This window comes from Saccoglossus kowalevskii, chromosome 8 (assembly GCF_978046115.1).
Source record: "Saccoglossus kowalevskii chromosome 8, keSacKowa6.1, whole genome shotgun sequence".
NCBI lineage: Eukaryota > Metazoa > Hemichordata > Enteropneusta > Harrimaniidae > Saccoglossus > Saccoglossus kowalevskii.
In genome coordinates, this window is record NC_140648.1 from 41,138,417 (window position 1) to 41,151,407 (window position 12,991).

General features: G+C 39.8%; 1 protein-coding gene across 1 annotated transcript in view; it reads left to right on the forward strand.

Moving 5' to 3' along the window:
• The window catches only part of LOC102803203 (voltage-dependent T-type calcium channel subunit alpha-1H-like), a 264,401-nt gene that overhangs the window by 72,036 nt on the left and 179,374 nt on the right, over positions 1-12,991 (forward strand). Inside the window, exons 10-11 of the mRNA XM_085502864.1 lie at positions 3,358-3,543; positions 7,938-8,055. Coding sequence (XP_085358990.1) covers positions 3,358-3,543; positions 7,938-8,055 — 304 coding nt within the window. The remainder of the gene's footprint in view (positions 1-3,357; positions 3,544-7,937; positions 8,056-12,991) is intronic.

Consider the following 12,991-nt stretch of genomic DNA (forward strand, 5'->3'; position numbering starts at 1 on the left):
TATTTATAACAACATTAGGCAACAATTTTTGACTCCCATGTGCGAAGCACAAAATGGGAGTCTTTGCAGTTAGTGTGTCTGTATGTGTGTGTGTATGTGTGTATGTGTGTATGTGTGTATGTGTGTATGTGTGTATGTGTGTGTGTGTGTATGTGTGTCCGACTGTTCCACTGCTATCTCAAGAACCATACATCGGTTTTTGATGAAACTTGGTGCATAGATGCTCTGGGCCAATGCGCAGATTTGATTAGGTTTTGGTAAAAATCCATGCTCGTTAATTACCTAATTTGCATGATAATTAGCTAATTTTTAGCTGTTCTATGACTGTTCCACTGATATCTAAAGAACCACTCATTGGATTTTGATGAAACTTGGTACATAGATGCTCTGAACATATGCGCAGATTTGATTAATTTTTGGTAAAAATCCGTGCATATTAATTACCTAATTTGCATGATAATTAGCTATTTTTTAGTGGTTCCATGACTGTTCCACTGATATCTAAACAACCACTCATTGGATTTTGATGAAACTTGGTACATAGATGCTCTGAACTAATGCTAGGTTTTGATTAGTTTTTGGTAATAATCCGTGGACACTAATTACCTAATTTGCATAATGATTAGTCAATTTTCGGTTTTTCCACTGATATCTCAAGTACTAATCATCACATTTCAATGAAACTTGGTACATAGATGTCATACGACACTGCACAGACCTGATAGTTTTTATGGTAATATCAGTACATATTAATTACCTAATTTGCATAATTAATTAATTTTCAGCATTTGATATAAGTAGTTAGCATTACATTTCAATGAAACTTGGTACTTACATACTCAAGGACTATGCAGAGATTGATTGTTTTTGATAAATATTTGTGCATATTAATCACCTAATTTGCATAATTAGTTAATTTTCAGCTTTCCACGGGTATCTCAAGTACTAATCATCGCATTTCAATGAAACTTGGTACATAGATCCTTTAGGACTATGCAGAGACCTGATTAGTTTTAGGGTAAATAATTGTGCATATTAATTACCTAATTTGCATAATTAATTTTCAGCTTTTCTACTGATATCTAAAGTACTAATCATCACATTTCAATGAATCTAGAATTATGCAGACCCAATTAGTTTCCGGTAAATATTTGTGCATATTAATCACCTAATTTGCATAATTAACCAACTTTCACACTGATATCTCAGGTACTATACATCACATATCAATGAATGTACATGGATGCTGTAGGACAATAGACAGACCTGAATAATTGCGGGTTAAAATCTGTACATATTAATTACCTAATTTGCATAATTAACCAATTTTAAGCTTTCACACTGATATCTAAAGTACCGTAAAAACTCCAAAATTTCGACCGGTTTTAAATAATTGGTGTTAGATATGTGACGTGTTTTTAGAGTCAAAATTAAGGTGCATTTTCGGACGGTCGAATTTTTCAGAATAGAAATCAGCAAATGAAAAAATGGGGATGATAGACAGTGTGCTTCATTAGTTTTTAAAAAATGCAATGTCCGTCAATTGACGTAAACTTCCTCATGTTTCACGGTAAAAGCAAAGGTCGTGGCCGAGTTGTAACTCAAAATCTAAACAAAGTCATCAATCAGTGAGTATTATGACAAGCAAAACAAAACATCAAGACGCGGAGAAGAGGTCAGCACAAAACTAATAGGTCAAAAGACAAAGCTGTCTCGCACTACCTAGAAAAACTTGCGAATGTTCGAAGTACAGGTACCCATTGGACAAAAGATACATGGAAGTTTAGCAAACGATCTCCCCGACCCAGTGCAATGTATCCGGTTAGAATCAAAGCTCACGTGTCCCTTATTTGAGGGACCAAATTCTGCCGTAAATTCGCCCTTGGATTAAAAAATAAAATGGGATTTAAGAAAATAAAATGGGACTTTTAAGGTGTATTTTGGCGTCATTTTTCGGACATTTCAATCAATCCTGCCGGCTAAAATAGAGTCTTACCGTAGTCATTGACGTTTGTCTATTCAAGAGTACACGTGTATGATTTTTATCGTGACTAGCGTGAGCGGGTAAGCTTCCTTTCGAGAATGAGCTGTTATCACTGTGAACAATGTTAAATTATTCTTCAGATGACCAGTTTATTTTTTAAAAACAACTAATTTTTTTATTTAAAAAAAATCATGCCGTTTTCGCATCAAAATCCAAGCCAAAACATCGTACTACAACACCAATCTCTTCCGCATTGCGTTCAATAACATTAACATATTTAAATAAGCTATGGTAATTTGAACACGTTGGCATCATCCAGCTTTTTGATTGGTTAATTAGCGATTTGACCTATTTGACCTAAGAGAACATGGCGGATATCCTACAGCATCAAACGTTTATACGAGACCGGAATCATTCGCTTACGATGAAACTAAGTTGACTTTTATTTGTATTTCATAACCATTCAACAAATTAATTTTGTGTACATTATTATAATCACTACTGAGTACAGTAATAATCAACAATTCAGAAACGCAGCATGCCGAGATTTTTGTGTTCGTTTTTATTTCAAACTTCGTTTATTTAGAATATATTTTCGTTACCAATAAAATAAAAATCTCTCAGTCAATCAGAAACCCGGATTCATGCCTTCGAGGAAGGTCCCGTTTGAACGCTCACATCGTTTTTTTTTTTCGTTTGTGGGAAAACTAAAACTGGTCGCAATTTTCGAATAAGAATGAGTCGGCAATTTTTAGTGGAATCGAAAATTTGGAGGTAAATAAAACACCGAAACCCGGCAAATAAATAGGCGATCGAATTTTTAGAGGGGTCGAAATTTTGGAGTTTTCACGGTACTAATCATTCCATTTCAATGAAACTTAGTATAAAGATGCTCTAGGACAATGTACAAACCTAATTAGTTTGGGGTAAAAATCTGTTCATATTAATTCCCTAATAAGCATAATAATTCATAATTTTTTGGTTCTAATCACATTTCAATTAAACTTGGAGACATAGATTTTCTGTTACATTGCGCAGACCTCATTAGTTTTACACTCAAATCTGGTCATATTAATTTTCTGATTTGCATAATTAGTTTTCAGCTAAGTAATTTCGAATTATATTTAATGTGTCTCCAATACTCTCAGCACATGGGAGTTCTTTCTAAGCTTTCTTTGATTAAATTTTATCTTCTGTTGTGAAGGATCAGTTCTTGCCAATCAGTCACTGCGCATATGTCATCATGCAAAACAGCCAGTCAGTAACTGTGCATATGTCATTATGCAAAACATAAGCAATTAATGTTTAATCAGCTAATCCTAAATTTCTTATTAACAAAAGTTATTCTTAAGCTTTCTTTGATTTGTTGACAGTATCATTGAAATTGCACAGGATGGCACTGGTGGTCTTTCAGTACTACGAACATTTCGTTTGCTACGTATTTTAAAGTTGGTCCGTTTCATGCCTGCATTAAGACGGCAGTTAGTGGTTATGTTAAAAACAATGGACAATGTTGCAACATTTTTCTGCCTGCTCATACTATTCATATTTATTTTCAGGTAAGTCTATATTATTAACTCTCAAAGCAAAGAGTAATAGATTGACTGTGGGTATGTGGTTGTCTGATTTCAAGTAACTGATATTAGCATATAGTTTTGTAATTCAGTTTTTTTTTTTCATGAGAGTGTAATTTGTGTTAGCTAAGTGCTGCCTAGCAACCATGCCTATGTTCATCACTAGGTGTGTCTCTAGCAACCATACCTATGTCCATCACTGGGTGTGTCTCTAGTAACCATGCCTATGTCCATCACTGGGTGTGTCTCTAGTAACCATGCCTATGTCCATCACTGGGTGTGTCTCTAGTAACCATGCCTATGTCCATCACTGGGTGTGTCTCTAGTAACCATGCCTATGTCCATCACTGGGTGTGTCTCTAGTAACCATGCCTATGTCCATCACTGGGTGTGTCTCTAGCAATCATGCCTATGTCCATCACTGGGCGTGTCTCTAGCAACCATGCCTATGTCCATCACTGGGCGTGTCTCTAGCAACCATGCCTATGTCCATCACTGGGCGTGTCTCTAGCAATCATGCCTATGTCCATCACTGGGTGTGTCTCTGGCAACCATGCCTATGTCCATCACTGGGTGTGTTTCTAGTAACCATGCCTATGTCCATCACTGGGTGTGTCTCTAGTAACCATGCCTATGTCCATCACTGGGTGTGTCTCTAGTAACCATGCCTATGTCCATCACTGGGTGTGTCTCTAGTAACCATGCCTATGTCCATCACTGGGTGTGTCTCTAGTAACCATGCCTATGTCCATCACTGGGTGTGTCTCTAGTAACCATGCCTATGTCCATCACTGGGAGTGTCTCTAGTAACCATGCCTATGTCCATCACTGGGCGTGTCTCTAGCAACCATGTCTATGTCCATCACTGGGTGTGTCTCTAGCAACCATGTCTATGTCCATCACTGGGTGTGTCTCTAGCAACCATGCCTATGTCCATCACTTAGTGTGTCTCTGGCAACCATGTCTATGTCCATCACTGGGTGTGTCTCTAGCAACCATGCCTATGTCCATCACTGGGTGTGTCTCTAGCAACCATGCCTATGCCCATCACTGGGTGTGTCTCTAGCAACCATGCCTATGCCCATCACTGGGTGTGTCTCTAGTAACCATGCCTATGTCCATCACTAGGTGTGTCTCTAGTAACCATGCCTTTGTTCATCACTGGGCGTGTCTCTAGCAACCATGCCTATGTCCATCACTGGGTGTGTCTCTAGCAACCATGTCTATGTCCATCACTGGGTTTGTCTCTAGCAACCATGCCTATGTCCATCACTTAGTGTGTCTCTAGCAACCATGCCTATGTCCATCACTGGGTGTGTCTCTAGTAACCATGTCTATGTCCATCACTGGGTGTGTCTCTAGTAACCATGCCTATGTCTATCACTGGGTGTGTCTCTAGTAACCATACCTATGTCCATCACTGGGCGTGTCTCTAGCAACCATGCCTATGTCCATCACTGGGTGTGTCTCTAGCAATCATGCCTATGTCCATCACTGGGTGTGTCTCTGGCAACCATGCCTATGTCCATCACTGGGTGTGTCTCTAGTAACCATGCCTATGTCCATCACTGGGTGTGTCTCTAGTAACCATGCCTATGTCCATCACTGGGTGTGTCTCTAGTAACCATGCCTATATCCATCACTGGGTGTGTCTCTAGTAAACATGCCTATGTCTATCACTGGGTGTGTCTCTAGTAACCATACCTATGTCCATCACTGGGCGTGTCTCTAGCAACCATGCCTATGTCCATCACTGGGTGTGTCTCTAGCAATCATGCCTATGTCCATCACTGGGTGTGTCTCTGGCAACCATGCCTATGTCCATCACTGGGTGTGTCTCTAGTAACCATGCCTATGTCCATCACTGGGTGTGTCTCTAGTAACCATGCCTATGTCCATCACTGGGTGTGTCTCTAGTAACCATGCCTATGTCCATCACTGGGCGTGTCTCTAGCAACCATGCCTATGTCCATCACTGGGTGTGTCTCTAGCAACCATGCCTATGTCCATCACTGGGTGTGTCTCTAGCAACCATGTCTATGTCCATCACTGGGTGTGTCTCTAGCAACCATGTCTATGTCCATCACTGGGTGTGTCTCTAGCAACCATGCCTATGTCCATCACTTAGTGTGTCTCTGGCAACCATGTCTATGTCCATCACTGGGTGTGTCTCTAGCAACCATGCCTATGTCCATCACTGGGTGTGTCTCTAGCAACCATGCCTATGCCCATCACTGGGTGTGTCTCTAGCAACCATGCCTATGCTCATCACTGGGTGCGTCTCTAGCAACCATGCCTATGCTCATCACTGGGTGCGTCTCTAGTAACCATGCCTATGTCCATCACTAGGTGTGTCTCTAGTAACCATGCCTTTGTCCATCACTGGGTGTGTCTCTAGTAACCATGCCTATGTCCATCACTGGGTGTGTCTCTAGCAACCATGCCTATGTCCATCACTTAGTGTGTCTCTGGCAACCATGCCTATGTCCATCACTTAGTGTGTCTCTGGCAACCATGCCTATGTCCATCACTGGGTGTGTCTCTAGCAACCATGCCTATGTCCATCACTGGGTGTGTCTCTAGCAACCATGCCTATGTCCATCACTGGGTGTGTCTCTAGTAACCATGCCTATATCCCATCACTGGGTGTGTCTCTAGAAACCATGCCTATGTCCATCACTGGGTGTGTCTCTAGCAACCATGCCTATGTCCATCACTGGATGTGTCTCTAGCAACCATGTCTATGTCCATCACTGGGTGTGTCTCTAGCAACCATGCCTATGTCCATCACTGGGCGTGTCTCTAGCAACCATGCCTATGTCCATCACTGGGCGTGTCTCTAGCAATCATGCCTATATCCCATCACTGGGTGTGTCTCTAGCAACCATGCCTATGTCCATCACTGGATGTGTCTCTAGCAATCATGCCTATGTCCATCACTGGGTGTGTCTCTGGCAACCATGCCTATGTCCATCACTGGATGTGTCTCTAGCAACCATGCCTATGTCCATCACTGGGCGTGTCTCTAGCAACCATGCCTATGTCCATCACTGGGCGTGTCTCTAGCAATCATGCCTATATCCCATCACTGGGTGTGTCTCTAGCAACCATGCCTATGTCCATCACTGGATGTGACTCTGGCAACCATGCCTATGTCCATCACTGGGTGTGTCTCTAGTAACCATGCCTATGTCCATCACTGGGTGTGTCTCTAGCAACCATGCCTATGTCCATCACTGGGTGTGTCTCTAGTAACCATGCCTATGTCCATCACTGGGTGTGTCTCTAGTAACCATGCCTATGTCCATCACTGGGTGTGTCTCTAGTAACCATGCCTATGTCCATCACTGGGTGTGTCTCTAGCAACCATGCCTATGTCCATCACTGGGTGTGTACAGGGAAAATGTCTGTTGTCATTGTTAATTCTAGAGAGTTTAAGATTTGCGTACCTAACAGGAACATAACATGTTGTTCTAATTTTGTTTGCGTTACGTTCTTGGGTGTCAAAACAATGACGTACAAACGTAACTGAAACAAAACCATGTCAATTCGTCTCTCATTGAGCAACCATGATAAAACTATCCAATAAAATCTGTTATGTCATTTCACGTCCAGAATCTGAATTAGTAGTTAGTTCCCAGGCATTTGACAGAGCTCTTGCATCCACTCTGCTGAGGTCCCAGGCCTGTTTGCCGAATCCTCTTTCAGCAGATCAATGTCATGCGTTTTCAGTGGATATAAATATCAGCTAAAATACATCCAATATTTCTTATTTCAGCATGAATATACAAAATCACTCTAATATAAAGCGTTTTATCAATGTCAGTGAGTAAAAATTAATCAAAATTGACAGCGAGAAAAGCTCTCAGGAAATCAACTACGAGTCAGTCATCTTGATCACGTTCAAAACGACTGCCGTACGACCAGGCAATCGATGACATCATTGGTTTGCGTGGAGGTCATGCACAAAGCAGTGACATACCCGTTCTTGTTCCGTTCTCGTATGTGCATCTTAAAGTCTCTAATTGTTAATGTGTACAAGATAAATAAGTTACTGTTTTTCACACTGTATCGAACTTGCTTATGTTGCAGCTCACATTCAGAGATATGTATAACATACAAGTATTATCAATTTGTCATTTGTCATGTTACTCAAGGTGTGATATTGTGATGAACAGTTCCTTGTGACAATGGATGGCTTCCCTCCATTAGCTGTAGCATAGCTATATAACTGAAGTGACATTAGTGCAAGTCTGTGTCATTAGTTTAATTTTTATGCATTTTGCCAATTTTTTCGAGTTAGGTCTCTCATCTACTACCAAATACCCTCACTTGTTTATAAATTTTAATTGTAAATATCTTCTTCTTTTCCTCTTTAGCATTCTTGGCATGCATTTATTTGGCTGTAAATTTTGTGAATATTTACATGATGGTACCAGAATATGTGACAGGAAAAACTTTGACTCCTTACTCTGGGCAATTGTTACTGTGTTTCAAGTAAGTAAGAAATAATGCGTTTTACTTGTATTTCAGGTATGTACGACCTAGAAAAAGTGCCATATGCGAGTACCAAGTTGCGAGTCGCAAGTAGCAAAATATGCCATATGCTAGTGGTAAAAACGGCATATGTGAGTGGTAAAATGTATCATTTGCTAGTAGCAAAAAAGCCCTATGCGAGGAGTAATACAAAGGCCAGGAAAACCGGTGTATGCGAGGGGCAATGCCCTAAACACTTCGACCTAGCCACTTCACTTGTACAAGTAGAAACAGTTTTATGTTTCGTTAAAATATGAATGGACATGTTAGCGTTGAAATAATCATAGAATTACAGTTATCATCAGTACAAGTAGACTCGCTGAACAGGAATTCACACGCCAGCTAGTTTCAAAGTAATTTTGTCCCAGACAACGTTATGTTCATTTCATGGTATTTCAACAGTTTTGTAATGAAGTAAATCCTATACACTATTGATTCTGTCGACCAATGGGAACCAGACTACTTGGACCTAGAACGTGTGCGGTGATTGGACTTAAGCACGACTTGTGTCTATGAATGTTGATGTAAATGCGTTTACAGCCAAAACAAAGTCAGCTTGGTCATTCAGTTGTTAGAAATGAAAAAATAAACGGTGCCAGCGATACATTTCGAAAATAAAGGAACAAAATAAACACAATCAAATTATTATGACACGATCGATAGACATTCCAAACAAATGAAATTATTAACGAAAGACAAGATTTTTCTAGATATTTACGAACATACTGTCATACCAAATATATACAAAATTGACAAATACACAAAGAAGTGTAATATTAGGTTTTATTTTGCCTTAATATTTTCTTTCACTCAATTCATGCGTGGGACTTCTATTTAGCTTCATGGTCATTCGGCTTGTCTTCTCCTTCAGGGAAAAACAACAGTAATCATACAAATCGTAAACACATTGCAAAGACTCACTCAGGAAAGAAAACCCAGACAACCATATTGTACTTATATTGAAATACATTTCAAAATATTGTTTAAAAAAAATATTCAATCCCAGCCAAATCCTAGGTCAAAGGGTCAGATTGCGTGCATATAATTATAGATAGTTAAAACAAAAAGGATTTGAACTTTTGACGGTTGTTTAACAACCAGAAAATGTTTAGTAGTCCGAATTTTAAATGCAAGCGAGCGGATGGTGATATTTTCGGGTTTGCACGTCGAAAATAAAGTGGAAATTGTCTGGTCAAATTCAACAAGTGGTCGCAAAAACTTGGGTTGTGGCATATCTATATATCTATTCAATAGATGCATATGCCTTGAAAAATATGTTTTGTGATCTGATCTTATTATAAATTTTGCATGGTTTTGTTCAGAATCTGTACAATGATTCTACATACTGAATTGTGGTTGCTCATTACATTGTTTAGTGATTCAATGCTCAGCTCATTACATTGTTTAGTGATTCAATGCTCAGCTCATTACATTGTTTAGTGATTCAATGCTCAGCTCATTACATTGGTTTCTGATTCAATGCTCAGCTTATTACATTGGTTTCTGATTCAATGCTCAGCTTATTACAGTGTTTTGTGATTCAATGCTCAGCTTATTACATTGTTTTGTGATTCAATGCTCAGCTCATTACATTGTTTTGTGATTCAATGCTCAGCTTATTACAGTGTTTTGTGATTCAATGCTCAGCTCATTACATTGTTTTGTGATTCAATGCTCAGCTCATTACATTGGTTTGTGATTCAATGCTCAGCTCATTACATTGTTTTGTGATTCAATGCTCAGCTCATTACAGTGTTTTGTGATTCAATGCTCAGCTTATTACATTTTTTTGTGATTCAATGCTCAGCTCATTACATTGTTTTGTTTTGTGATTCAATGCTCAGCTCATTACAGTGTTTTGTGATTCAATGCTCAGCTTATTACATTGTTTTGTGATTCAATGCTCAGCTCATTACATTGTTTTGTGATTCAATGCTCAGCTTATTACAGTGTTTTGTGATTCAATGCTCAGCTCATTACATTGTTTTGTGATTCAATGCTCAGCTCATTACATTGTTTTGTGATTCAATGCTCAGCTCATTACATTGTTTTGTGATTCAATGCTCAGCTCATTACAGTGTTTTGTGATTCAATGCTCAGCTTATTACATTTTTTTGTGATTCAATGCTCAGCTCATTACATTGTTTTGTTTTGTGATTCAATGCTCAGCTCATTACATTGTTGTGTGATTCAATGCTCAGCTCATTACATTGTTGTGTGATTCAATGCTCAGCTCATTACATTGTTTTGTGATTCAATGCTCAGCTCATTACATTGTTTTGTGATTCAATGCTCAGCTCATTAGTGTTTTGTGATTCAATGCTCAGCTCATTACGTTGTTTTGTGATTCAATGCTCAGCTCATTACAGTGTTTTGTGATTCAATGCTCAGCTCATTACATTGTTTTGTGATTCAATGCTCAGCTCATTACAGTGTTTTGTGATTCAATGCTCAGCTCATTACATTGTTTTGTGATTCAATGCTCAGCTCATTACAGTGTTTTGTGATTCAATGCTCAGCTCATTACATTGTTTTGTGATTCAATGCTCAGCTCATTACAGTGTTTTGTGATTCAATGCTCAGCTCATTACAGTGTTTTGTGATTCAATGCTCAGCTCATTACATTGTTTTGTGATTCAATGCTCAGCTCATTACAGTGTTTTGTGATTCAATGCTCAGCTCATTACATTGTTTTGTGATTCAATGTTCAGCTCATTGAAGTGAATTGCAACAACTATCACATCACAGCACTATATAGCCTAACAGAGTGATAGAATTTGGCATTGAGTAAAGAATTGGCGCTGTACATATCATTGCTTGTTCTTTGATGTGTACAGGAACAATTTGTATAACTGTAGGACAAGAGAAAGCAATGCTGTATTGCACATCATGTCACTGCAGGACAAGAGAAAGCAATGCTGTATTGCACATCATAACACTGCAGGACAAGAGAAAGCAATGCTGTATTGCACATCATGTCACTGCAGGACAAGAGAAAGCAATGCTGTATTGCACATCATGTCACTGCAGGACAAGAGAAAGCAATGCTGTATTGCACATCATGTCACTGCAGGACAAGAGAAAGCAATGCTGTATTGCACATCATGTCACTGCAGGACAAGAGAAAGCAATGCTGTATTGCACATCATGTCACTGCAGGACAAGAGAAAGCAATGCTGTATTGCACATCATGTCACTGCAGGACAAGAGAAAGCAATGCTGTATTGCACATCATGTCACTGCAGGACAAGAGAAAGCAATGCTGTATTGCACATCATGTCACTGCAGGACAAGAGAAAGGAATGCTGTATTGCACATCATGTCACTGCAGGACAAGAGAAAGCAATGCTGTATTGCACATCATATCACTGCAGGACAAGAGAAAGCAAAGCTGTATTGCACATCATGTCACTGCAGGACAAGAGAAAGCAATGCTGTATTGCACATCATGTCACTGCAGGACAAGAGAAAGCAATGCTGTATTGCACATCATGTCACTGCAGGACAAGAGAAAGCAATGCTGTATTCCACATCATGTCACTGCAGGACAAGAGAAAGCAATGCTGTATTGCACATCATGTCACTGCAGGACAAGAGAAAGCAAAGCTGTATTGCACATCATAACACTGCAGGACAAGAGAAAGCAATGCTGTATTGCACATCATGTCACTGCAGGACAAGAGAAAGCAATGCTGTATTGCACATCATGTCACTGCAGGACAAGAGAAAGCAATGCTGTATTGCACATCATGTCACTGCAGGACAAGAGAAAGCAAAGCTGCATTGCACATCATGTCACTGCAGGACAAGAGAAAGCAATGCTGTATTGCACATCATATCACTGCAGGACAAGAGAAAGCAATGCTGTATTCCACATCATGTCACTGCAGGACAAGAGAAAGCAAAGCTGTATTGCACACCATATCACTGCAGGACAAGAGAAAGCAATACTGTATTGCACATCATGTCACTGCAGGACAAGAGAAAGCAATGCTGTATTGCACATCATGTCACTGCAGGACAAGAGAAAGGAATGCTGTATTGCACATCATATCACTGCAGGACAAGAGAAAGGAATGCTGTATTGCACATCATATCACTGCAGGACAAGAGAAAGCAAAGCTGTATTGCACATCATGTCACTGCAGGACAAGAGAAAGCAATGCTGTATTGCACATCATGTCACTGCAGGACAAGAGAAAGCAATGCTGTATTGCACATCATATCACTGCAGGACAAGAGAAAGCAATGCTGTATTCCACATCATGTCACTGCAGGACAAGAGAAAGCAAAGCTGTATTGCACACCATATCACTGCAGGACAAGAGAAAGCAATACTGTATTGCACATCATGTCACTGCAGGACAAGAGAAAGCAATGCTGTATTGCACATCATGTCACTGCAGGACAAGAGAAAGCAATGCTGTATTCCACATCATATCACTGCAGGACAAGAGAAAGCAATGCTGTATTGCACATCATGTCACTGCAGGACAAGAGAAAGCAATGCTGTATTGCACATATCACTGCAGGACAAGAGAAAGCAATGCTGTATTGCACATCATGTCACTGCAGGACAAGAGAAAGCAATGCTGTATTGCACATCATGTCACTGCAGGACAAGAGAAAGCAAAGCTGTATTGCACATCATATCACTGCAGGACAAGAGAAAGCAATGCTGTATTGCACATGTCACTGCAGGACAAGAGAAAGCAATGCTGTATTGCACATCATGTCACTGCAGGACAAGAGAAAGCAATGCTGTATTGCACATCATGTCACTGCAGGACAAGAGAAAGCAATGCTGTATTGCACATCATATCACTGCAGGACAAGAGAAAGCAATGCTGTATTGCACATGTCACTGCAGGACAAGAGAAAGCAATGCTGTATTGCA